Below are 27743 nucleotides of genomic sequence, written 5' to 3'. Positions count from 1 at the left end.
CGGAAAGTGGATAAGTAAAACTGTACCCCACTTCTCAGGGCAGGCCTGAGGTTAAATACCTTTGGCAGGGAGGAGTGTCTGGGAAGGAAAGCTTAGTTGGCTAAGCCCTTCAGGCCTTTAGGGACCTCATTAAAACAGAGATCTGTATTGAGCTTAGTGACCTGTGGTTACATCCTGTACCTGTGGAGGGGCTTGGGACATTGCCCTTACATGACTGATGGCCACAGATCTATGAAGGGCTGCGGCCTCATGTCAGGAGCCTCTCCTAACTTTTGTGAACACTCTGTCTTTTGTTTTTCCCCTAAATCATTCTGCACACAGCACTTTCCGGACCTGCGTCTTGTCAGAAGGAACAGGATAGATCACAAAAGTACAACTTGATAAAAGGTAGGGTCATCTGGGGAGAAGGAATCTTACTGGACAAAACACCTCCATAGAGTTGGAATATAGGAATGTCTATAGGGCATTGTCTTGATTGATGATTGATGTGGGAGTGCCCAGCTCACTTTAAGCAGTTCTCCTTTGGACGGGTGGTCCTGGATGGTATAATAAAACAGGCTGAGCAAACCAGGAGCAAGGAAGCTAATGAGCAGCCTCTTTATCAGTTCCTGCACTGTTTAAGTTCCTGCCCTAAGTTCCTTCAGAGATTCCTTTGGTAATGTAGAAGTGTAAGCAGAAATGAAGATTCTCCTCCTAGATGCTGTTGGTCATGGTCCTTTATCTCGGCAGCAGAAGCCTGAACCCTGAGGCAAAGTTTGATGTCTTTGAGTCACAAACATTCCAGGGCTGACCTTTTGAAAGGGAACAAAGATTATCCTTGACCTGGACTCCAGAATAAGTAGATCATCCACAAACAGCTTTTGTTTGTGCAATGACATTTTAACCTCACCAACTCAAAACAATGGGAATAGCAATAGATTTCTGGCCACCTGTTTATTATATAAAACAGAAAATGTATGAAACCCTTTGGCCAACTCCTGCAAAACTGCCAACATGGAGAAAAGACCCTTGTATTAAATTTTTTAAAGTATTTTAGAATAATTCATTAAGGATTCACATACTCGTCAACCAGTAATCACAATTATCAGGTCATGATTTGTCCTCTCCTATGTATCTTTCCTTTTTGGGTTAAGGAGTCAAATGAGCACACACAGTTTTCCTATATGTATGAATCGAGAAAGGAATCTCAGCATTTTAGTACTGAGAGTTTTGTCTGCATCCATGTAATGTGCATTGCACTGCAGTCCCCTTAGAGCCACTGGGACTTTTGAAACTGGAGTTACAAAGGGTTGTAAGCCTCCATGTGGATGCAAGAAAAGGAACCTGAGTCCACTGGACAGTGATATCAATGACTGAGCCACTCCTCCTTCCAATGAATTAATTCTGTACAAAGAATGAAAGGAGTGGTTGGAGAGATGGCTCAGTGGTAAGGAACACTGGTTACTTACTCTGCTACTCAGATTGTGGCTTATAACCATCTGTAACGCCATTTTCAGGGGTAATTATTCTTTCTTTGGCCTCAATAGGCCCTACCCCACCGACATGTACACAGGAAAAACACCCATAAATAAATAAATAAATAAATACACAAAATTAAAAGTTTTAGGTAAGATTCATGTATTAGATTTTATTAGTATTTTACTATATCTTCTCCTTTTTCTTTTGACATAACATTGCTATTGGTCTCAGTCCTGGGTTTCATGAACTCTCTGCCATTACCCTGCAGAGTATTTGATAGTAAGAGCAGTTACCACCTGTACTGGCTAGTTTTGTGCCAACTTGGCACAAAATAGAGTCATCAGTGAGGGCGGAGCTTTGGTTTAAGAACTGCCTTACACAGATCCTACTTTAAGGTATTTTTTCAATTAGTGATCAGTGGGGGAGGGCCCGATCCATTGTGCATTGTGCCCAGTAGTCCTGGGCGCTATAAGGAAGTAGACTGAGCAAACCCTGAGGAACAAGACAGGAAGCAGCTCCCCTCTGTGGTGTCTACATCAGCACCTGCCTCCAGGAGCCTATCCTGTTTGAGTTCCTGTCCTGAATTTTTTAGAGATGAACAGCAATGTGGAAGTGCAAGCCAGATAAACCCTGTCCTCCACAACTTGCGTTTTGGTCATGGCATTTCATCACAACAATAGAAACCCTAAGATACCACTACATAAGACCATTGTTGTGTGACTTCTAATCTATAGGCCCCCCTTCATCTTACTTTTTATTTTGTCTTACAATCTATTTGCTGATAGATCTATCAGCACAATCACTACTAAACTTCAATATGAGTTAGGTTTGGTTGCATAGGCATGTAACAGCAGCTGAGGCAGTAGGTTCAGGAGTTCAAAGCCAGCCTGAACTATGTAGCATAACTCTATCAAGACAAAAACAAACAAATAAAAAATCCCATAGAATCTTCAAAATGGGTCAGAACTTGGGTCTCCCAAGTTTAGTTCCCACTTAGGGGAAACAGTCTCCCAAACACAGAGTCATAGATCAGGATACATGCTGTCTTCTGGCCTTGGCACACACCTGCGCTGGCCCCTTTTATGCTGTGTCCTGTTTCCATAGATTCTGACAAAGTGTTGCATTTAAAAAAAGGTATTTATTTTTATTTTAAGTGCTTTGGTGTTTCGCCTGCATGTATATCAGTGTGAAGGTGTTAGATCTTTGAGTTACAGTTGTGAGCTGCCTTGTGGATGCTAGGATTTGAACCTGGGTCCTCTAGAAGAGCAGTCAGTCCTCATCCATTTTGAAAGCCATCTCTTAGCCAAGTGCTGTCTTTCTAGTAAGTTACCAGGTGATGCTCTTACTGTTGTTATGGTCCATGTTTGGTTTTGGACCAGGGACAAGGGAATGAGGTGCATAGTTTACAAAGCAGACCTGGCCTCCAGGTTCTCCCAGCATATTTTCGTCCCTACCTGGTATTCCCTGTCCCCAGGCAAGCCTTTGGCTGCCTGCTCTTCCCTATATAATCCAGACATTTGTTCTCTCTCTCTCTCTCTCTCTCTCTCTCTCTCTCTCTCTCTCTCCCCTTCCCCCCCTCTTCTTCCTCTTCCCCCTCCTTCTCTTTTCTCTCTGCCTGTGTGCCCTTTCTCTTTTTCTCCCTCCTCCGACTTTGGTGATGTCCCTGGGGCCAGTGAAGTCACCCAAGAGCACTTCCCAATAAACCTGTCTTCAAAACATTCTAACCTGGCATTTATTGGTCTATTTTACCTGTGGAGAAATAACTATCAGTCTAAACTTTGAGAAGTGTTATTTTACACAACCATATAGTCTAGATTTCCCTACCTCTACTTACTGGTGTACTGTTTTTCACTATGCCCATTTTCCTGTTTGAGTCCACTTACTGAATTGCTTATAGGATTTAAAATTCAAGGTTTCTGGTTAGAATCCTTGGATTCAGATTTTGGCTTTGACATGTTTGATACATGATTTGAGCAGGCCACTTAACTGTCCTGTCAACCTAACATTGTAGCATCACTGTGAGGATTAAGTACTTTTAAAAAATGAGTGTTTATATAGTAAAGTACTGATACTTAGAAAATGCATAACAAATACTAGTTTTCAACCACGAAACACATTGTCTCAATATCGTAGAGTTTGGATGTGTTTTGCATACTTTTAACATTAACAGGCAAACTCCAGATAACTACCTGGAAGCTGTCTCAGGCTATCAAACCAACCTCAGTCAAAGCCACCGCTGTAAGCACTGCAGGTCACATGATCCCCAGATCACATGACTCCGGGAACAACATGGCTGCGCCCGCGCGCGAGCCGGCTCTCCGCTGCTGTACCTGGCTGGCTCGGGTCTTCTTGCTGCTGGTGTTGGCGTGCGGGGCGGCGGGAAGTGATGAGGCCGAGGCCGGGGAAGGTGCGGCGTCTCTCGCGGGCTCGTGCGGCTGCGGAACTCCCCAGAGGCCCGGGCCCCACGGCAGCTCGGCGTCCGTGCAGCGCTACTCCCGGGAGGCGAACGCCCCGGGCCTGACCTCGGGCCCACGACCGCTCGCGCTCACCAAGGTGGGCCCTTCCATTCCTGGGGCGTGTGGGTGCCGTCGGGCTGCGGCGTGAGGCCTGGCTGGGCCAGAAGCTGGGGGGATTAGGAACTCCTGGAAAGGGTCTAACCACACCCCAAAGTCTCTTAGCTACAGATCTCATTTGACAGGAGTCCTTCCCCCTGCTCCTCCCCACCTTGAGATGGGCAGGGGTTTGTGGCTGTGTTTATCCCTGAAACTTATAGAGCTTAGCTTGAAGAGTGTTGTCCATTCTTTCTTACCTCTTCTTGTCCACTTCCCCCTCCTCCACTCTGCCCTCCTGCTGAAGAGCTCCGAATTTAAACTCGGATGGATTCGGGTTTAAATTCTCAGTTCTTGTTTTAGTACCTGTAGAAACCGAGCCTTCCAACACTGCTTTAAACTCACTCTGATCAGCAGACTTGCATTTATTTCTGTTGTGCTTAGCACTCCGGGTGCAAAGAAGTCTAAAGTCAAGTGTACTTTATTGCTTTTGTTTATGTCTGTGTAGTGCCTAGGTGTGTTAGATGTTAGTATGTATAGATGAAAATAGTGAATAAAGAAATGGTCCTTTATTCTACTTTCTAGCTTTCGGGAATTCACCCCAGGTCTTCTGAATAACACTAATACTCTTCTTCTGTCTTCCTATCCAGTCGTCCTTGTTTCCCATCTTGCTTTTATTTCCTCTCTGTTAATTGGCACTGATGTTCAGGACTTGGTGAGGGGGTAACATCTCATGTGGGTCTTTACCTGACACTTCCTTCCCATCCTTTCAATATTTCCATAGACTGACCCAGTGGTAGTTATCACTGCAACAGCTAAAGACTCTCGTCTATAAATCCCTATAACATTTTTGGGGGGCAGTTACTGCCCAATGGCAACCTGTCTATTTTGTTTACTGTGGTGTTATTTTCCTGTTACCTACTTGATGATGGAGTTTTAGATCTGTTTTATTCTCTATGGATTTGTCCCCCTTCTCCCACCCCAGTGCCTAACATATTTTAGGCATTCTATAGTATCCCTTGAGTGGTGTTTTGTTTTTTGGTAGCTACAATATTGAGAGGCTCTTTCAGGGGTAAAGGCTATCCTGTATTTTTCAAAGAAAGCCTTTGTAAATATATACTTCTACTGTATTCACCAGAGAATCCTGTGCAGTGCATCACCTTCCAGTTTATAGGTGAGGCAACTGAAGCTTTGTGAATCACATCTTAGTGCTGGAATTTGGATGGTATTCTAAGTATGAGGAATGTCTGTATAGTGTGACTGGATCAAGTTTATGTAGCAAATGTAGCTGTTGGCATACAGATGTCTTTTGCCTTAGCCTTTTGTGTTAATTAAGCTCAATGAGTAGAAAGCAGAAAATGGAAAAAAAAAAGAGTCTTACAAAATAATTTTATATGAGTTTATTTTATTTTTGTGAACAAAACAAAAAATCATACAGTAGCATATGGAACCAGGATAGCTTCAAGTGCGGGAGGGAGAGATTTATGGATTCTATATCCTTGGGAAGTTGAGACAGCACATGACTGTAGACACAGCTGGATCCAGGGCATCAGAACATCACCAGGCCCATTGTTAGCTGTCCCTTAGCCATCTTATGTTCGCTTAGCTCTGTTTTATAGAGAACATCCCATCTCCTAAACCAGTTGGAAGAGGAAGAGTTCTTTCTTAGTGGCTCCAGAAAAAGTTCCCAGGTAAACTTTGAACATCGTCCTGTTCCCAGTTGAATCTTTGTGGTCAGAAGAATTGGTCAAGCTGGAATAGATACATCAAATGAATAAATTGTCCTATGCTATTTAAACTTACTGAGAAGTTTGCTCTGGGGCGATGTTGGCTTCCCTATGTTAGACTCAAGCATGTTTGTCTTCAGAGTGTTCTTTAAGATCCCTTATCCCAGGATGGGTGAAACAGTGTATCCTGGAATACTGGTGGGAAATACTTTCCCAGAAGGGAGAATCAGCTATTATTTATTTCTTGATACAAAGGGATAAACAAGGACATGAATCTTATTCTCCCAGCAAGACCTTGTCATTAGTAGACTTGATTTTTTCTTTTTCTCACTTTCTTTAACTTCTTTATGACATATTCCTTGAGCGTTTTTTTTTTTTTTTTTTTTTTTTTTTTGGGTGGGGGAGCTACTTACAATGTAGCTCAGGCTGCCTTAAATTCATGACACTTATGCCTTTCCAAGTGCTGTGACATCAGTACCAAATACATTTAAAAAAAACCCCAAAACTTTGATGGGATCTTAAGACTCATTTTAAGACTATTTTAATATTTATTATTTTAAATTATGTGTATGTATGGGTATGCACACATGAGTTCAAGTGCCCCAAACAGTGTTGTGTGACATTATTCCTAGGGAGACTTAAACAAACATCTATTCACCACCTCCTCCCCACTCCCCCACCCCCCTATCCCCCCACCCCCTGAGAGAGAATTGATGACAGATCAAAGTAAGGATACCACCAAAATCCAACTTGGGGTTACTTACAGGAGCAGAAATAGCTTAGAGACAGCTGGACCAAAAGACAGCCTGGGAGGCAGCTCACAAACGGGGAACCTGGAGCACACTGCATGCCCTGCATGCAGTTTCAACAGTTGGAGAGTGTTGGCTGGTGCTTGCTTCTTCCGGGCTAGTCCAACTAATCTGATGTTGCCTCTGAGTAGTTATCACTACTTGAGGGCCCGTGCCAGGGAGAGAGGCCCATGCGAATCTGGTCAGTCGCAGGGACTTCCATCAACCTTTCTTTTTTCTTTCTTCCTTTCTGTGCTCCCTGAGCATCCCTGAAGGAAGGGCTGCTTCGTCTCCCGCACAGCACATGCTGTTCCACCTCTCTGTAAGCGTCCTGTATTTTAAGGAGCTTCCATCAAAGGCGGAGGTTTTTTTTTTTTTTTTTTTTTTTTTTTTTTTCCGAGACAGTGTTTCTCTGTGTTGCCCTGGCTATCCTGGAACTCACTCTGTAGACCAGGCTGGCCTCGAACTCAGAAATCTGCCTGCCTCTGCCTCCCAAGTGCTGGGATTACAGGCGTGCACCACCACTGCCCAGCAGGCAGAGGGTTTTAATCTAACAAGAACGTGCCATGCAGCAGGAGACCAGAAGAGGCTATTGGATCTCCTGAAGCTGGCATTAGGGGTTGTGAGCCACTCGATGTCAGTGCCGAGAACTGAACTCTGGTCCTCTAAAAGTAAGTGCTCTTATCCACAGAACCACCTTTCTAGCTCCTGTTTCAAAGCTATTATTGAAACTTCTGTTTGAACTCTGTGAAGTTTTTCTACTTCTTTTCAGAGCTGTTTTTAAGAAATTCCATGCTTTTCCTAAGGACAGTAGAATCAGTGTCCGAGGTGTTCTGGAGTATAAAGAATAATGGGTACATCTAGCTCAGCTGCTGAGCCAAGGCTAACCAGGGTTCACTGTGACGCAGGCATGTAGCTCAGGGCTGAGACTGTCTTACAAATGAAGTGGACTTTTGATCGTTTTACTCATGAATAACTATATAGTAATTTAGTCTTCATATTCATGGTCTTACACATTCATTCAATGAAGATCATTTGCACTTTGACTGTGGAGCTTCTGCCACGTGGAGAGAGAGATAGGAAGATACCCGAGGCCTGGCTAGCGTAACTGTTGATCTCCAAACTAAAGAGAGATCCTATCTTAATGGAACTGCATCATGATCCTGAAGATGATACCCGAGGTATTTTTTTTAATCTACATGTACACACACACACACACACACACACACACACACACACGCACATATGCGAGCATGCAAATACATAAGTAAAGCATTAAGAAACTATAAGATACTTTGTGTGTTTGTAGGAGACAGAGTGGGGGGAGGCAGTGAGAAAGAGGAGAGAGGAGAAGAGAGAAGAGATATTCATCAGAGGAAGCAAATTGAGGTAGATACCCCAGCACAGCTAAGGGAAGGATGTATGGCAGGACAGGCCCCACAGGGGGTGGCCCATGAGCAAGGACAGAATTTCCAGAGAGACAAAATCACTCAGGGAACTTATTCAGCCGAGTGTAAGTACGAGGTGGTGATAGATTCTGATGTTTTGATACTGTATGCCAAAATACGATAGGCATTCCTGTATAGTTTTATTTATTTTTTAAAAAAGATTTATTTATTTATGTACATGAGTACAATATAGCTGTCTTCAGACACACCAGAAGAAGGCATCAGATCCCATTACAGATAATTGTGATCCATCATGTGGTTCCTGGGAATTGAACTCAGGACCTCTGGAAGAGCAGTCAGTGCTCCTAACTGCTGAGTCATCTCTCCGGCCTCCTGTATAATTTTAAATAGGGAAGTATATTTGATCAGGTTCACACTTTGATTTGTTGGTTAGTTAGTTTTTTATCTATTTGCTTTGAGACAAGGTCTCACTGGCACTGACCCATCCTGAAACGTGCTATGTAGACCTGGTTGGTCTTGAATTTATAGAGATCTACTTTCCCCTGCCTCCCCAGTGCTGAGAAAGAATGGACCATCATATTTGCCGCTTTTGTATTGTTTTGAAGTAGGTGCTACATTTACATGGTTGGTTCTAAAGTTTAAAAAACTGGGTGTAGAGTGAGAAAAGTAATTACTCACTTACACTATTCACCCCCAAACAGAGGCAAGGAAATCTTAAACTCTGTGGTCCCATAGTCTCCTTTACGTAACCTCCTCGCTTCCCACACACTGGGTAACATCACATCCTCTGTGTGCACCCTGCCTTCCTTCCATCATTTTGTCTTGGTGAGGCTGCCCCATGCCATCTCGTTAAAAGTTTCCTCGTTTCCTTCTTATGTCTGCTTTGTTTTCTGTCTCCGCATGACCTACCATTTCTGTAACAGTCTACTACTGATGCTGTAGGTTGTCCTGTCTTTCTCCGCACCAGATCTGTAGTGCTGTGTTGGATTCAGATTACGGATATTTTCTGTGTTCTGGGACCTACATACGTGAGAAGTGAAGTGAATGGCTGGGAGGAATAAGTGGGTGTCAGGGATGGGGAGAGGTGAATGGGGGAAACTAGAGCCAGGGAGACCACGGGAAAGGGTACCTGAGAGCGGAGGTGAGGGAGATCCAAGGACAGATGGATGGCGGAGAGCCAGTGAGGCTAGGAGACCTAAGGATGCTGGGATCTGAGGTATTCTTGAACAGGACTGATATGTTGGACAAATATATATATAAAATACAAATATATGTTAAATGATAATAATGGTTACAACCGCTTGCTGCTGTTGCAGAGGACCCAGGTTCAGTTCCAGGCAGCCACGGGGCTACTAACGATCCAGCCCCAGAGGATCTGATACCCGCTTCTGGCCTTGGCACTGTATGCTTCTGCTGTGGTGCACAGACACACATGCAGGCAAAACACTATTTTAAAAAACACCATCGTGACTGGAAAGGACATTCACATGATTGAAGTAACCTCTGGCAAAATGACTCTGTAGAAATAGAAGATAGAGCAAGTAGTCCTTGGATTCCCAACTTCTGTTTCTGTGTGTTCTAACTTTGCTATGCGTATTACAACCCTCTCTCCCCCAGCTAATTACCTCTTTGATTTTATTTTATCTTTCTTTGGTTGGAACTCTTGTTTCTAGGTCAGACTTGACAGTTCACAAAATCTGAGAGACCTGTAAACTGACTTTTTTCCTCATGATTTTCAAGCTATACTTTGTGTCTGTAGCGTTCTGATAGATAGTATAGTTGAAAGCCTATTTTAATAAAGATATAATTCATATATCATAAAATTTTTGAGTTTTATTGAAGAATATAACTCAGTGACTTTAGTTTTTAGTGAAATCTTATTCTTATTCCAGAATATTTCAGTGTCTCTGGAAGGTGCACTGTATCCACTAAGCAGCGATTTCCCCTCCCTGATACCTCATAGCCTCTGGCTACTACAGACCTACTTTTTTTTTTCATTAATTTTTTAGTTACTCACTTTACATCCTGATTGAGCCCCCTCCCCTCCAAGACCTCTCCTTACACATCTCCTTCCCCCAACCCCTCCCCTTCTCCTCTGAGAAGGGGGAGGCCCCTCTGGATACCCACCCTGGCACATCAAGTCACTGCAGGACTAGGTACATCTTCTCCCACTGAGGCCAGGCAAGACAACCCAGTTAGGGGAGCAGGATCCACAGGCAGGCAACAGAGTCAGGGACAGCCCCTGTTCCAGATGTTGGGGGACCTGCATGAAGACCAAGCTGCACATGTGCTACACACAAGTAGGGGAGCGAGGTCCAGCCCGTGTTTGCTCTTTAGTTGGTGATTCAGTCTCTGGGCGCCCCCAAGAGTCCAGGTTAGTTGACCCTGTTGCAGACCTACTTTCTGAGCCCTTGCATTGTTCTGTTTTGAGTATCTTATTATTTAAAAATTTTCATGTATGTGTGTGCTGTGCGTGTCTGTATTCGTGTTTGCATCTGTGTGAGTGTATGTAGGTCAGCACGGTGTTGAACATCATCCCTGGGTGCTCGTCTACCTTGTCCATTGGTGCAGAGGAGCTTAGTCAAAGTCAGGGTGTCTGCTGTGTCCACCCTTTGTCACAGGCATTCTCTGAGGATGCCCCTCTCTTCACCTCCTGAGCCTGGAATAACTCCAGCTCCAGGGCATCCAGCACCCTTGGTCCTCCCATGTGTTCCACACGTGAGCATGCATGCACATGACACCCACACATACATAAAAAAAGACACAAATCTCTAAAAAGGAAAGAGTACAGTTTTCCCTTGCCTCCATAGTTCACTGTTGCAGTTTTTCCAGAACTGTGTCATTTGTATGCCCAAATCTGTTGTGAGGTTCAGCTAGAAAGATCACTTCCTGAAAGAATTTTTCCTTCTTTCTCTGACTTGTGATACACTGTCATTGACTTGTGGATTGATTTTGCGTGTGTGTTTGTGTGTGTGTTGTATGGTTTGTGTGTGTGGCTGCACTTATAAATCAATGCTTACATGGAGGCCAGAGGTTGACTCCAGAGGTTACATGGAGGCTCAATTGCGTCTCCATTTTACCATTTTATTTTTGAGGGGTATCTATCACTGAACCTCGAGATCATTGATTCAGTCAGACTTGCTGGCTATTGATCCTTTGGAATCTTCCTGTCTCTGACCCTGCATCCACACCACTTCTGGGGTTACAGATCTGAGCCCCCACACCTCTCTTTTTTGTGGCTGCTAAGCAGACACACTCAGGTCCCTATGTCTGTGCAGCAAGCCTTTACTGGTGAACCATCTCCCACAACCTTGATCTCACTAGTGTTCCAGAGATTTCAGTGGTGGGGGTTTTTAAGCAGGGGGCACTTGATATATGCTGAGAACCTTGCGGCCTGCACAGACACGTCACTTTTGATGCATGACGCCCTGTGTTTCCCCTTCTCTGCAGATGGTCCTCATCCCTGCTGGAGTGTTTACGATGGGCACCGATGATCCTCAGATCAAGCAGGATGGAGAAGCCCCTGCCAGGAGAGTCACTGTCGATGCCTTTTACATGGATGCCTATGAAGTCAGCAATGCTGATTTCGAGAAGTTCGTGAACTCAACTGGCTATGTGACAGAGGTAATGGGCTTGCGCATAGGAGAGCAGGCTGTTTTCCAGAGCACTCAGGAAGGGCTTCGCAGCTATAAACACTGAACATTTACTTTGTGCCCAGTACTGTGATGGGCACATCCTTCCTTTCTTTCATCTAATTTCTCCCAGCAGCTCCATGATGTCACAAGCTGAGAGTCGGCACTGATGCGGCCTAACCATGTACCACTCAGTGATTATAAGCAGTGTGGACCGCAGCTGTGGTCCTAACCCTACGCGGTACTGTGGCAGTGTCTTAATCCCCCGGAGAGGGCCACTGCTCACTAGGCTGTCTTGGAACACAGATGGCGGGTAGTTCTTCTCAGCGCATCTCAGACTGCCTGTCCCACAGGCATTACGCATTACATAAATGGTCAAGTGCCCCAGTGCAGCTTCTCATTTTTGTGGCTTTATTCCAGCGGGTTGGTGACTCAGCAGCCTTTTCCCGGGACCACTGAAATCATGCAAGGGGGTTGATTTTCTAGTCTATGATTGTTTCTGTGAGAATCTCAGATGTTCTTGGTTCCGAAATCCTGTCCTTTTTAATCTTTAAAACCTTTACCCCTTTACTCAGTTTGTAGAGACCCAACTTAAAAATAATTGGCTCCTAATGTCCGCCCCCCCCCTTTATATTTAAAACATTCATTTGGGAGTGAATGGCAAAGGCACACCAGCCTTTGGGTTCAGTCTGCACTGCCTCATTTCTTTGGAATTTCCGAAAATATACCAAGTGGTTGTAAATCTTGGTTGTAGATATTTGTAGTAAGCTAAAGTCTCTATTCTTTTTATTTCATATTCATAGCTCAATTCATAATCTAAGTTAAAGAGAGAGACTGAGTAAGGGGGAAGGGAGAGAGAGAGACAGAGGGAGAGACAGAGGGAGAGACAGAGGGAGAGACAGGGACAGACAGAGGGAGAGACAGGGAGAAGGAGAATTGGTGACCATAGAGTCCGGGCAAGGTGTTGAATCTCCTGGAGGTAGAGGTCCTGGTGGTTGCGGATTACTGGAATTCCACTTTATTTTGTGAAAGAATCTCTGTTTGAACCTTGAGAATGAACTTGTGGCCAGATTGACAGACCAGTGAGCCTGGAATCCACTGAACTCTGCCTCCCAAGCCTCTAGCACCGGGATCACAGATGTGTATACCCATACTTGACTCTTACTAGATCCAGATAGCTCGTGCTTTAACCACTGAGCCAAGTCTCTAGCCCTAGAGGAATTCTAAGGAAGAAGGGCTGTACAGAACAGAGTTCTTCTGAAAGATTAGCCAGCAGGTGAGGATGGAAAGTATCTGAGAATGAGGATGGAAAACACTATATCCATAAAAAAGGATAGCGACCATGCCCATGAAATACTGACAACAGTAGTCTCTGGTTTAGCCCTAGACCAGGCACGTGATAGGTCTTGTATATGTGTTCGTTGAATGACTAAGTGGCTTGGGTTGCTAGGCGTCATGATATCACTAGGAACACACGGATACTATCAGGGTGAAGAAAACTTATCTCTAGTCAGTGCAAACAGTCTGGAGGCTCTTGAGAGGTCTGGTGTATAGGGATCAGGACTCAGTTAATTTCATCAGTTTAGAAGGGGACACTGGGGACATTCCAAGTACTGGTCTTGGTTGCAGTGAAGAGACTGGAGGAGCTCCATGCATTTCTCCTGAGCTCATCGTGTTAGAAGACTGCACTGACCAGAGGCAGTGTCTGGCCTCCTTCCAGCTCCATCATTAGACACTCTGGGGTTTGTGAGCGGCCATCTGAGTCTTAACAAGCTGCTGTGTGAACTCAGCTGGGCAACCTGGGGAGCCGCTGGCCTAGTGCAGGAAGGTCACACAGGCCTGTGCGGAGCTCTGGGGAGCCCGGGAAGGCAGCCCTTATGTTACGTGGATTTGGAAGAACAGTAGACCATGTAGGAGGAAAACTAGAACAGTAGAATCACAGGGACTAAAGGATGAGGGACGACACTTTTAGAGCAGATATGAATGAAGATTCGTGATGCCACTGTCAAAAAATGATTAAAACACAGATTTCCCCCTGATGCTTAGATTGGTCCCTTGACAACTGTAAACACAAAGAACGTATTAGAGAATCAGCAAGCAGCATCATTTAATTCTTTTAGGCAGATCCCAGGAGCAGGACAGAGAACTGCTTGTGTAATATCACATATACTAAGTAATGTCATTCTCAGAGCTATTTACAATATCCTGTTTTCTTCCATGGGGCGTTCATTGTGTTAGAATCTAATCTTGTGCAGCCCGCCATCTTATCAGCCATTCAGGTCTCACATGAAAACAGTCTCGTGAGAGACATGGAGCTGCTTCAAGAGGAACTTAGATACTTTAAAGTCATTTTGGGAACTCGCAGGGAAAACCCACGTTCATTTGGATAGGAAGAATCACCATAGTAGCATTGTGAAGAAAACGGCAGCCTGGATGCGTGTGATTCTAACCTTTTCTGGCTTTTTCTTCTTTATTCTCCTTATAGGCTGAGAAGTTTGGAGACTCTTTCGTCTTTGAAGGCATGTTGAGTGAGCAAGTAAAAACGCATATCCACCAGGCAGTAAGTGATGTTTAAACAGGCTCTCATTTCTCTGGGGCTCATCAGAAACATAAGTACTGCCTTCCTCTCCCTGCTGGTGCCTAGCCATTCTCCCACTCAAGATTTTTCTCTGAGTTACAGGTCCATGGGCCAGGGTACCTTCTCTGGCTGAAAAGGTACAGGCCCAGGAAGATGTTTAGTTTCTGCTTGTGCCTTGGAGTGGCACTGTACTTCAAAGTAGAATTAAACCATGTACTTTGTGTTTTACTTGCAGCCAGTGTTAGAATGGAGGATGAATGAGAGCTACAGACTTCTGTTTTCAAAGTCTTCATCTTAGCAGGGGCTGGTGTGGAGCTAGAGTTTCATAAGCATTCATGGATCTCTCTGTGCAAACGCAAGTCCATGGAAGGAATACCTTGCTGTGAATGTTCATAATGAATGGGGGCTGGAACTAGTCCTTAGAGCAAGAGGCGTGCTATCTCGTACAGAGAGAATACAAGGGTGGGAACGAAGTGTGCTTTTCTCAGACATGGAGGCTGTTGACTCGGCTCTGGAAGAACTGTGTGTCACAAAGAACTTGGGATCCTTTGCTCAGACAATTTAGCAGGTCTGTAAATAATATTTGTTTGTATATATGTGTCCCATGGATATGTAAAAACAAGAGAAAGGGTGGTTAGCTGGGACACTGAGAGTTCTTACAGCAATAGAGACTGAAGAGCAGGAGACAGAAAGTGGACCTCGGGGGCCTGCCCACTCAAAGAAGACAGATAAGGAGGGTGAAGATAAAGAAATCTCACCTTAAACTTCCTCTTCTATGCAAGTTACTTTAAATAATTTATGCCTGGGGACTGAAGAATTAGCTCCGTGGTTAGGAGCACTGGTTGTGCTTGCAGAGGACTTGTGTTCTATTCACATACTCTCATGGAGGCTCACAACCATCTATTAACTTTAGCTCTGGGGGATCTGATGCCCTCTTCTGGCCCCCACAGGCACTGCATGCTTATGGTGCAAGGAGATTCAGGCAGGCAAAGACTCCCCACCCCCAACCCCCCCACCCCCCACAGAAAATAATAAAATAACAAAAAGTCCTAAAGTGTTGGTTTCACCGTGTCTTTTCCTGGGAGTAGCAGCCTCAGAAAATGAACCCCTTTTGGCTCATGCTTTCTCCTCATGTTTTAACTATTGTAGGTCAACCTGGGGGAAGGGGAGACGGAGTAATTATGACTTGGTCTCAAATGGTACTCTGGCGAGTCAGGCCAATTTTTTTGCTTGCTGTAGTAAATGTTTGAAAGATAAGATTGAATGAACTCCTTTTGGATTCTCATTGCTAGTTAATATTGTCTCTTACATAATCTGATACTCCACTGTTTTTTGTTTTTTTTGTTTTTTTTTTTTAATAAACATCTGAGTTCAACATAAGGTAGTGGTGATGACCCAGGGAGCATGGAGAGAGGGGTGGTTCCTGTGTTTAGATGATTTGGGGTTCATAAGAGGAAGCCCATCTGCACCCGCTTCTGTAATTTGGCTCTCTGATGGAAGACGTCATGTCTCTTAGGAACCACTACCCTATCAGGTGTGAAGGCAGACGTGGGGATTGGTAGGCTTCAAAGGTGCTCTGAGTCCTAGAAGTGTGTGCTGTAGCTAGGATGAGGACAAGCGCCTCTCACCTGGCCGCAGGGCTGGGCTCATGCTTAAATGCTTATAATGGAAAAGCAAACCTTTTAAGGTTGTTTTGCAAAGGTTGAATGAGTAAAGAAGTCTGTTGTTGATGGTGTCCGGGAGGGCTTTATGGCATTTCCCTGTTGGCCTGCCTTCCCTCAACTCACTCGCAGGCTTGTAACTTCACATTTCTATAAGGTGAGATGTCCATGAGGTGGAGTTGGGTCGCCTTTAAGAATGGGTGAGACAGTGGGTGATCAGCAGGAGTTACAGTGCCCTCCCCCTCATGGATCTTCAGGCCTTAAGTCAAAAGAAAGGCTCGTTTGAGTTCTGCCATGTCCCTCACATTTGTTTTGAATATAAAAAACAAGTGTAGGAACCTTGCTGAAGCTGTACTAGCTGATAAAAAGAATGTAGTAATTGTGTTTATTTTTGTGTGGTTATTTTCAGGGTTAGATTCTGTTTATACTGGTTTACACTATTAGTATGAATTGTTCTTTTTTTGGTGTTTAATAAAACACAAATACAGAAAGTCACCTGATTTAAATGTGTTACTTAGGACATTATCCTGAGGTGGGGCACACTTGTCCCTGTCACCTAGATCAGGAGTGCGATTTGCTGCCTGCCCCAGCAGCCTTCTCTCTCCTGAGTGGGTTTGTCCACGTGTTTCACTGTAGTACTGTCACCTGGGGCTATACCTTAAGTAGAACTGTGCCCTCCAAAGGGATTTCTGTTGAAGGCATTGCTAATACGCTTCCCACCACACCCCCCATTTATCTTCTCATTAATTCTACCCTCCAAAGAGCACAAGAGCCAGCTTGTAGACTTTCTCAGTCTGGATTTTGCTGATTGACAGCTTCAGTAAAGGTCACTGTTGTCTCTGGGCTGTGTTTCCTGCAGATGGTAGCTGTGTTCTAAAGTGTGATCAAATGTACGGTGTACCTATGTCTTGAATATCACAGTGATATCTAGTGCAGTGGTTCTCAACTTGTGGGTCTCCATCCTACAGGGCAGCATAGCATATATACTGCATATCAGATATTTACACTATGATTCAAAACAGTAACAACATTACAGTTATAAAGTAGCAACTGAATAATTGTATGGTTGGGGGTCACCCCGACATGAGGAAGTGGGTTAAAGTGTCACAGCAGGTCGAGAAGGTCGAGAGCCACGGCTCTAGCAGGAAGCAGATGTCTATCGCTTCATCTTTTTCTGTCATATTTTTACTGGGATTGTAGATGATGGGAACCTAGATGTTTTTAGTTTATTGATGGGAATATATTCATAAAGTCATAGTTCCTCCCACGTACTGTTTTCTTAATCATTGCTACTGGTTACACAAGAATGATAGGCAAATGCGTGATTGATTAGTAGCTTTAAGAAAATGAATTAGTGGGCTACAGAAATGGCTAAGTGGTTAAGAACACTGGTTGCTCTTCCAGAGGACCCAGGTTCTCAGATCCTACATGTGTGCTGATAGCCATCTTAAGTTCAGTCCAAGGAGGTCTGATATTCTCTTCTGGCCTCTGTTGAGCATGTGCACAGACAAATATAAAGGCAACATACCCATAAAATAAAACATAGAAAGAAGTAAATTAGTTGCTTATTATTCTTCAAAGGTGGCTACTTAGATCTACTTCTCACATACCACCAGGTAGGTGTGTGATTGAATGAAAGGTCCTGTGTGTATGTGTGTGTGTGTGAGAGAGAGGGGGGGGGGGAAGAGAGAGAGAGAGAGAGAGAGAGAGAGAGAGAGAGAGAGAGAGAGAGAGAGAGAGAGAGGAGAGGGAGAGAGAGAGGGAGAGGGAGAGAGACAGATAGAGACAGAGACAGAGGGAGAGACAGAGACAGAGAGGCAGAGATAGAGAGGCACTAGGATTGAACTGAGGGCTTCGTGAATGCTAGGTAAACATTCTACCATTGATCTATATTACCAAGTCATGAACTTAAAAAGGCTTCCTGTGTTCAAAAATAGCCAAGTGTGGCCTTTAGAAAAGATCATGATTCCAAGAAATCCATAACATGTTTAAATCCATGAATTTCTTTATTTCACTTTATTAAAACCAAACATTCTATTTTTTATTTTTATTTTATTTTACTGATTTTTTTCCTTTCAAAGTGTGTGTTTTCATGCCTATCCTATGCAAATTAATTTTTTCAGTGTCTTTACTTTTCTTACTTTTTATAAGATGCAACTACACATGGTGTTCAAACCTACCATATTCGGTGTTGTAATTTTCTAGCTCCTTTTGCCCTGGTGTAGGAATAAAAAGAAAGAGGAAGAGAAAGTACTTTTTTTTTTTTTTTTTTTTTTTACTTAAAATTTTTATTTTTTATTTGGACATATTAGCACACATTTGTGATCTCTGCAATTAGGAAGTTGAGGAAGGAGCATTAGATCAGTGCTAACTTTGGCAACATAATAAACTCAAGACTATCCTTGGTTGCATAAACCCCACCTTAAACAAACAAACAAACAGAAAACCTCAAACAAAATCTCCTTTAAAGATAGTAATATTTTCTAGGGAGTTGTAAGAAAGGGTGTGTCCTCACTGAGTTTCCTGTGGTAGTAGTATCTTGCTTAACTTGTTCAGTTCACAGCTAGAAATGGCAGGTGGTACAACCTCAGTCTCGTCATGATTCACAGTTTGATGTGCATTCATTTGTGCATGTATTTAGTTCTAACTTTGATGCAACTGTAGATACACGCTACCTACTGTCGTTTTCAAAAAATCTTTAAGAGTTCATGGATTTAAATATGCCATGGGTTTCCTTCACTTGGAGTCATGATCCTTTGAGAAAGCCACACATAGCTGTTTTTGATCACAGGACCCTTTCCACGTTTGTGTAGGTCCTGTTGTGTTCCCCCTTCCTGCTTTAAACCGTTGCACTGAGACAGTTTATGTGTTGTACAGTTCACCTTTTTAAGTGTACGATTCAGTGTTGGTTTGGTATATTTTTAGAGTTGTGTAACCATCCCTTCAGGCTAATTTTAAGTTGTTTTCATGAGCCCATAAAGGAACTTTGTTCTTATTTGTAATTCATTCCTCACCTTTGTTCTGGGTCCTTTTTGACTGAACCTCGAAGTCCTTTGTGGCTTCTTTGGTTTTTCGGATGGTAGTATCTGCCCCAACTGCAGACTAGTGTTATCTTTTGTTGTAAGAAGCCTTGGCTTCTGCTTTAGTTTCTTTTTTGTTGTAATAGAATGTCAGGGATGTGGTGGGGGGGGGGAAGGGGGGGCTGGGGGGGAGGGGGAAGGGGGGGGAGAAGACTTTATTTTGTCCTAAAGTTTCAGAGGGAAGAGTCCGTCATGGCATGGTGACGGGAGCAGGAGACTGGTTTATCACCTGCATCCACACTCAGGAAGCAGGGAGAAAATAAGTGGGACCAGGCTAGAAACCAAGTCTGCCCTCCTCCTGTCTGATGCACCTCCTCCAGCAAGCCTCCACCTTCTGAAGATTCAGCAGTTTCCCAAACAGCACTCAAATCACAACTGCATCTTGATGAAGCGGGGGTCTTTGGGTCTCTCTGCAGGGCATGTTAGTGCCCCTGCAGTGCCTCTTCTGTGGGCAGAGCTTAGAGAAGATAAGCCAGTTTCAAGCTGATAATTCCAATTCTGTACTTTTAACTTAGCCTGCTCTGTATTCCATCCTTTCCTTTATTTCTACTCCAAGAATCCCATTTCTTAGGACAGGCAGAGGTGAACAGCCTGCAGCTACTCAGGATGTCATCCAAGATCACACACATCGGTGCCAACATCAGCTCTGATAATTACTGAGAGAGAACAGGTTAAAGAAAACTCACATTCTCACTGTGGTTTCTTCTCCCCAGGCTCTGAAATAGTCAGACAATCATCATCATCATCATCATCATCATCATCATCATCATCATTATAGCCCAGGGTCTACTGCATAGAGTGAGGTCTGCTTTTTAACTCCTTAGAGTGAGTTCTAAAAGTAAGTTTGTGTTCAGTGTCTTCCTGTTGATGACACTCAGTCTCTGCTAGGTTCATCAGGAAGTAGCCATAGGAGCATGATTCCTTCCTTTCTGTTTGTGGTAGCAGAACTCACTTTTTAACCTTCAGATCAGTTTTGCTGGAGAGGAAATTTAGTTCACATTTGTTTTTCTTGAGTGCTATATGCTTTATTTAGTTTTCTTTTGGAATAAAGTGGTCCTGTTGAAAAGTCATGACTTTTTATTTCCTTGAAAGTTGCTTATTGTTTTTGCCTGAGCGATCAAGTGTGGTGTTTGCACCGCATGTCTTGGTCATGGAGCGGGAGGGGGGAGGAGGGCTGTATTCTCAGACACAGGTTTGCCTTTTCCATCTGTATTTTCAGCATTGTGGTTCAAATATAAGAATATTTTTGTTGTTGTCCTTCCATCACTTTATTCATTTCTTTACTTTATATCCCGATTGCAGAACTCTCTTTCCAGTCCCCTTCATACAGCACTCCCCCATCCCTTCATCTCTGAGAAGGATGAGGTCTTCTCTGGTTACCAACCCACACTGACACCTCAAGTCACTGCTGGAAGAGGTATATCCTCTCCTGTTGAGGCCAACAAGACAGCTGAATTAGTGGGACAGGGCCCATAGGCAAACCAGAGTCAGGGACAGCCCTTGCTTGAGTTCTTGGACCCCCATGAAGACCAAGCTGCATTCCTGCTGTGTAAATGGGGGTCCTAGGTACAGTCCTTGTGTGTTGTTTGGTTGGTGGTTCAGTCTCCAGGAACCCCAGCATGCCAGCTTAGCTGACTCTGTTGATCTTCTTGTAGAGTTCCTATCCCCCTGGGTCCTTCAGTCCTTTCCCCAACTTTTCCACAAGATTTTCTGTGATTTTTTTTCAAGCTTTGTGTGATGTGGGGCTGGGGTCTCTGCATCTGTTTCAGTTAGCTGCTGGATGGAGCTTCTTAGGGGACAGCTACGGTAGGCTCCTGTCTGCAAGCAGAACAGAGTATCACTAGTAGTGTCAGGGGTTGGTTTTTGCCCATGGGATGGATTTCAAGTTGGGCCATTCCCAATTTGAAAGTTTCTACATCTTTGTTTCTGCACTCTTGAAGGCAGGACAAATTTTGGCTCAAAGATTTTAAGGCAAGTTTGTACAACCACTCTGAAAATCAATTTTGTGATTTCTCAGAAAATTGGGACTAGTTCTACCTCAAACCTAGGTATACTACTCCTAGGTGTATACCCAAAAGATGCTCCACAATACCCCAAGGACACTGTCCCCACCATGTTCATAGCAGCACTATTCATAATAGCCAGAAACTGAAAACAACCCTTATGTCCCTCAGCCGAAGGGATTGAGAAGAAAATATGGTTCATTTATACAATGGAATACTACTCAGCTGTTAAAAACAAAAACATCATGAAGTTTGCAGAGTATCACTAGTAGTGTCAGGGGTTGGTTTTTGCCCATGGGATGGATTTCAAGTTGGGCCATTCCCAATTTGAAAGTTTCTACATCTTTGTTTCTGCACTCTTGAAGGCAGGACAAATTTTGGCTCAAAGATTTTAAGGCAAGTTTGTACAACCACTCTGAAAATCAATTTTGTGATTTCTCAGAAAATTGGGACTAGTTCTACCTCAAACCTAGCTATACTACTCCTAGGTGTATACCCAAAAGATGCTCCACAATACCCCAAGGACACTGTCTCCACCATGTTCATAGCAGCACTATTCATAATAGCCAGAAACTGAAAACAACCCTTATGTCCCTCAGCCGAAGGGATTGAGAAGAAAATATGGTTCATTTATACAATGGAATACTACTCAGCTGTTAAAAACAAAAACATCATGAAGTTTGCAGGCAAATGGATGGAACTAGAAAATATCATCCTGAGTGAGGTAATCTCGACCCAAAAAGACATTCATGGTATGCACTCACTAATAAGTGCATATTAGCAATAAAGCATGGAATACCTAGGATACAATCCACAGACTCAAAGAAGCTAAATAACAAGGAAGGCCCAAGGGAGCATGCTTGAATTTCACTCAGAATGGGAAATAAAATTGTTGTTGGAGTTGGATGGATGGAGGGAACTGGATGGGAGAGGGGAAGGGGAGGGTAACTGGTGGGGGGGTGATATATAGGGAGAGCCGTGGTGGGGTGAGAGGATTGGGGACTTTGAATAGAAGTTGGCCTGTGAGAGTGGCATCTCTAGGAAGTACCAGACACTTGGGATGGGGATGGGGTAGCTCCAGGGAGTCTGAGGGTAACTCCAGCTGAGGCTTCTAGTAGTGGGGGACATGGAGCCGTAAGTGGCCACCTTCTGTAGCCAGGCAGGGCTTCCAGTGAAGGGATAAGGACAACAACTCACCCAACATTTTCCGTTTTTTTACTGTGTTTGTGTGTGTGTGTAATTGTGTAATTTGTAAACTTTTGTGGGTAGAGGTCAAACCTAGAGTCTTGCATATGATAAGCAAATACTATATACCACAGAGGTCTATGTTCTGACTATGTGTATTACTTATTCCTTGAATTACCTCTGTCTTTATTTCCCCTTAAGTTAAAAATTGTATTCATTTCTTTTGGGTTTCTGAAGTAATATTGGTAAAATGAATTTTTTCTTTAATTTCTACTTCTTTATTGACTTTGGCATGTATGTGTGTTTATGAATTAATAACCTACACTTTTGCCTATAATTTTATGACTACCTCATTTTGCAACATCATGTTGTGGGTATGTAGGTGTGTGTATGTGTGCATGTGTGTACGTATGTGGCACACAATTATTCTCTATTATTATGCCATGTTTAGATGTGGTTGTACTAGATTAGTTTCAACATGGTAATGTGGAGAAGTGGTAGCCTTTAAGTAGACTATTGAGATACACTTTAACTTTCAGTATTAGGAGGTAATTAGGTCACTGGGGTCACAGCTTACTGAAGGAATTACTGATCTTATAAGCTTTGTATAAAAGGGCACGCCTGGGCTGGAGAGATGGCCCACGCAGTAAGATGCCTGTCTGAGAACATGAAGATGTGAACTTGATTCCCAGACCCCGTGAGAAAAGGCTGGCTTCTGTAGTACATGACTATAACCCCAGAACTGGGGAAACAGGCAGAAGGATTCCGGGTGCTGTTGGTAAGCCCCAGGCCACTTAGACACTCTATCTGAAAAAAGATGGTAAGCAAATGGGGAAGACACCTGACCTCTGGCCTCTATATATACTTTCATGAATGGACTCATTAGCTATGTAATCATCCTTTTTTTGTTTCCATTTGTGATGACAGGGAATGGGCTTTCTATATGGTAGTCACTGAACTGCACTCCCAATCCAAACTAGTTTTCTTTAAACATTACCCAGCATCCATATTTTGTTGTAACTCTGGGGAAAGGATGCATCCACCTTGCACTGATTTCCGTCCTGTTTCTCTATCTCTGTTTTTCCTTATAGTAACAGTGTTGCACTTGAGCCGGAATCATTTCTGTTGCTCATTATGGATGCTTTTTAAGTTTTAGAAGGAGGTAGTTTAGGTAGTTTGCTTAGCTCCTTCTTCCTCTTTCTCCCTAGTGTTACTCTGCTATGGGGAGGTGGTTTCTGCTTGCTTTGAGATGCTGTGCTGGGAGGGAACCATGGTGGGTCGGTGTCAAGAGTTTGTGGGATAAGAGTTGAACGCTTTCACTCTTCCTGTGGGGGCTCCTGACACGCACTCACAGGAGCCTACAGTTCCTTCCAGTATTAGTTGATTTTCTCAAATTGTTTCTCTGTGCTTTCTAGAAATGCTTGTCATCTCTTTGAGGAATTTCCCACCGTTTTTGATCCTGAAAAGTCTGGGTGTGAAAGAATATTTTAGTGGACCCTCGCTAGTGAGGAGAAACTGATCTTAGGAGCAGGTAGAGCATTTGTTAGAGGCCTATTGTGGCCACCTGATCTGACTGCCCACCGTTGTCTCTTTGGTCAGATATCAGGGGAGCTTCCTCTGGGAGGTCCGTGGACACCTTCCTTCTCCCTCATCCCAGGGCGATGTGCTCCCTGTCTGCTAGGTGCTCCGTGGTTTCTGGCGCCTTCTGTGCTGCTCGGCTCATTTATCGTCATACGGGTTCCTGTATTTCATGAATGTTTACCTTACTAGGGTTCTCTCCAGAAGATGGGGTGAATGCATCGGAGGGCTATTTATTTGTTTTTGTTTTTGCTTTGTTTTGTTTTGTTTTGTCATAGGGTTTCTCTGTGTAGCCCTGGCTGTCCTGGAACTCACTCTGTAGGCCAGGCTAGCTTCAAACTCAGAGATGTGCTTGACTCTGTTTCCCCAGGCTGGGGTTAAAAGTGTGCACCGTCATGCCTCACTTTACATTGTGTAATTTACTACTGGGTCTCTAGTACAATGACTGTCACTTAATAAGTAGTTGTACTGGCTAGTTTTGTGTGTTAACTTGACACGGTCTGGAGTTATCACAGAGAAAGGAGCTTCAGTTGGGGAAGTGCCTCCATGAGATCCAGCTTTAGGGCATTTTCTCAATTAGTGATCAAGTGGGAGGGTCCCTTGTGGATGGTACCACCTTTGGGCTGGTGCTCTTGGGTTCTATAAGAGAGCAGGCTGAGCAAGCCAGGGAAAGCAAGCCAGTAAGAAACATCCCTCCATGGCCTCTGCATCAGCTCCTGCTTCCTGACCTGCTTGAGTTCAGTCCTGACTTCCTTTAGTGATGAACTGCAATGTGGAAGTGTAAGCTCAATAAACCCTTTCCTCCCCAACTTGCTTCTTGGTCATGATGTTTGTTCAGGAATAGAAACCCTGACTAAGATAAATTGGTACCAGCATAGTGGGGTATTCCTGTGACAACCTGACCATGTTTTGGGGAGGACTGTGGAAGGACTTTGGAACTTTGAGCTAGAAAAGCCATTAGAATATTAAGAGTTTGGTGGAAAGTTCTGTAGGAGCTTGGAAGACAATGTTAAGAACAGTGCAAAAGATGGAGGCCTAGCTTATGGAATGTCAGAGGGAAGATTAAAGACTCTTACAGTGGCCGTGTTTTGATTGTGAAGATTCTGTGGTTTTTGGTTAGCTGGGGCTGAAGAATCAGCTGTGAGTAACAAGATACCAGAACCACTAAAGCAAACCTTTGTATTACTGGGACTATTGATGCTGGTTAGCTGAAGCTAAGAAACTAGTGGTGATTAAGAAGAGACCAGCATCACTGAGATGAAATCTTCTTGGAAGTGTTTTCTGAGAGCACAGAGAGTGTGTTCCAGAGATAGCCACAGTTGTATTTTGTGCTGTGGCTGGACTTGGTACTGTGTAAGAGTCACCCAGATGGTACTGGTTTTGAAGGCATGAAGGGGTCGTGAAGAGCAGCTGAGGCTCTTGGCACAATGAGAGGCCACACAAGGCCATTGGTGAAGGTGCAGCCTCAGTTGCAATTGATGGCCCAGGACTTGAAGGGGTCCTGCATAGGAGCAGAGGCTTGTCACCATGATGAGAGCCTATGAGAGGCTATTGGTGAAGCCTAATTACAGTAGAAGTCAGCAGTGTTTTGGAGATGCCAGTACCATACCATGACCACCAAGAACAGCAGCAGCAGTGGAGTACAGGCAGCTGGAGCCTAGAAGACAAGCTGTGTGTTACAAAGGGCAGAGCTGGAGAAGTGACCCAAGCCCTTGGAGGAGCCCGAAAGATTGTGAGTTGGATCCCAGACATTGAACCATTGGAGTTTGAGTTTTGCTTTTGGTTGTGACTGTGCCCTGATATGTTTCCCTCTTGAAGGAAGAAAGTACTTTAGTGGAGGCCACAGTTAAAAGACTTTGAATTTTAAAGATATTAGATATTTTAAGGTGCTTGAACTTTTAATATGTAAAGACTGTGGGACTTTTAAAGTACTTTAGATCTTGGGGATGAATAAGAAAGTAAGGGTTGAGGCTTAATAGTGATATGTTTGTGTGTCAAGTTGACAAGGGATCAATTGTACTGGCTCGTTTTGTGTGTCAACTTGACACAGGCTGGAGTTATCACAGAGAAAGGAGCTTCAGTTGGGGAAGTGCCTCCATGAGATCCAGCTGTGGAGCACTTTCTCAATTAGTGATCAAGGGGGAGGGCCCCTTGTGGGTGGTACCACCTTTGGGCTGGTGCTCTTGGGTTCTATAAGAGAGCAGGCTGAGCAAGCCAGGGGAAGCAAGCCAGTAAGTAACATCTCTCCTGCATCAGCTCCTGCTTCCTGACCTGCTTGAGTTCCAGTCCTGACTTCCTTTAGTGATGAACTGCAATGTGGAAGTGTAAGCTCAATAAACCCTTTCCTCCCCAACTTGCTTCTTGGTCATAATGTTGTGCAGGAATAGAAACCCTGACTAAGATAGTAGTTGTTATGTATCTGGCAGAATGAAAGCTTATCCTTCAGGTGTTGGGGTAGAGCATTTAGTTCTCGGAAGGGCAGGCTTCAGACCTGGTATGACCTGTTTATCTCTCAGGCTGCAAAGTCAGCTCTTCTTTGGTTTGAGATGCTGGTTTGGTGATCAGGGTTGAGGCGGGTTCAGAGCGCCAGAGTTATTTGGAAAGGAACGTCTAAGGCTAGATGATTGGATAAGATAAAGTAATTGTGTCATTTGTGCTGTATTGAAAAGAATAGTTGTTTGCTTGACTCAGGAGTCAGTGTGTGGCATGGGCTCAGGAAGAAAACTGTGATAACCCTGGAAGGGGAGAACGCAGTGAAATAGGATAGCAGGGCACAATCGCTTTCCTCCAACCTGGTTAAGGTGCCAGATAGGATAAGGGTGCACGAGGTAAGTGGGGGGGGGGGCAGTGCCTGTGTAAAGTGCACTTGCATTTATTTTCAAGGCATAGGTCTTGTAAGGCTGTTTGGATCAAGGAAAAGAATGAGTATAACCTCAGTCGCCCAACTGAATGTTGGTCTTTATATCATTAATTCCCTTATAGAAGCAAGGTAGATTACAGAATAAGACCTCATATGTGCCAGGTGAATGCCTTTAATGCCAATACTCAGGAGACAGAGGTAGGTGGATCTCTGGAGGTTGAAGGTAGCCTGGCCTACAGTATGAGTTCCAGGAGAGCCAGGGCTATACAGAGAAACCCTATCTCAAGAAACCACCCCTCTAATAAATGAATGAATGAATAAATAAATAAATAAGAAAGAAAAGAAAAAAGAAATGTGTATATGCAAATAAGAATTTACAATGGGCTGATCCACATCTGTAACCCCAGCATTCAGGAGGCATAGGCAGGATTACAAGTTCAAAGCCAGCCTGAGCTATATAGCAATGCCCTATTTTTTAAAAAAAAATGGGTAGAGGATATATCTCAGTGGTAGTGCACATATATGTCCCTGGATCGGTCAGGACTGTGAAAGAGCACAAGAACAAGAGTGAGAGAGATGATATTTCAGTGGATGGAATTTTCACACTATCCTCCAAGCAGTCTTTTCCGTATCTGCTCATTTTTCAGGGTTGATGTTTGAAGGTGGAGCAGTACATGCACCATATATGTACTCTACCGTGGAGTTGTGCACAGCCCTCTGTAGCCGGGCTTTGCTGCTTTGTGGGGGCTTCTTTTTCCCACCCTTTATCATTCCAGGTTTACCCATCACTAGATAGATGAGAAAGCAGGGAAGGGAGGGAGGGAGGGAGGGAGAGAGAGAGAGAGAGAGAGAGAGAGAGAGAGAGAGAGAGAGAGAGAGAGAGAGAGAGATCTGAATCTAATTTCTTGTTTCTTCTTTGACCATGACTACTAACAAACCTTAACTAACCCCCCTGAACGATCAGCAACTACCTACCCCACCTATCAGGCCCTAGCATTTTTCATATTCTCTGAAAAGTTTTCAGAATTCTAAAGGTCACCGATCATAGAAACTATCAGCAGCTGGCTGAAGTTCTTAAAGAAACCAAAATTCCAGAATTCTCACTACAGCTCTCCACGTGGAGGTAATTTCTGAGTTGTAGTCATAGTTACTCTTCTGCTGCTGTGGTAAGACACTGAGACTGATTCTACTTATAAAAGATAGAGTTTGTTGGGGCCTAGAGTTTCAGAGGTCGG

The 27743-nt window shown here is 43.9% G+C and overlaps 1 protein-coding gene across 1 annotated transcript in view; it reads left to right on the top strand.

Moving 5' to 3' along the window:
* The first annotated feature begins 3728 nt into the window (after nt 1-3728).
* Nucleotides 3729-27743, top strand: part of Sumf1 (sulfatase modifying factor 1) — a 79018-nt gene continuing 55003 nt past the window's right edge. The window contains exons 1-3 of the mRNA XM_052174470.1: nt 3729-4011; nt 11382-11555; nt 14049-14123. Of these exons, the coding sequence (XP_052030430.1) occupies nt 3748-4011; nt 11382-11555; nt 14049-14123 (513 nt within the window). The 5' untranslated portion in view covers nt 3729-3747. The remainder of the gene's footprint in view (nt 4012-11381; nt 11556-14048; nt 14124-27743) is intronic.

The sequence above is a fragment of the Apodemus sylvaticus genome, chromosome 2 (assembly GCF_947179515.1).
Source record: "Apodemus sylvaticus chromosome 2, mApoSyl1.1, whole genome shotgun sequence".
Lineage (NCBI taxonomy): Eukaryota > Metazoa > Chordata > Mammalia > Rodentia > Muridae > Apodemus > Apodemus sylvaticus.
This window is presented reverse-complemented; position numbering and strand designations above follow the sequence as displayed.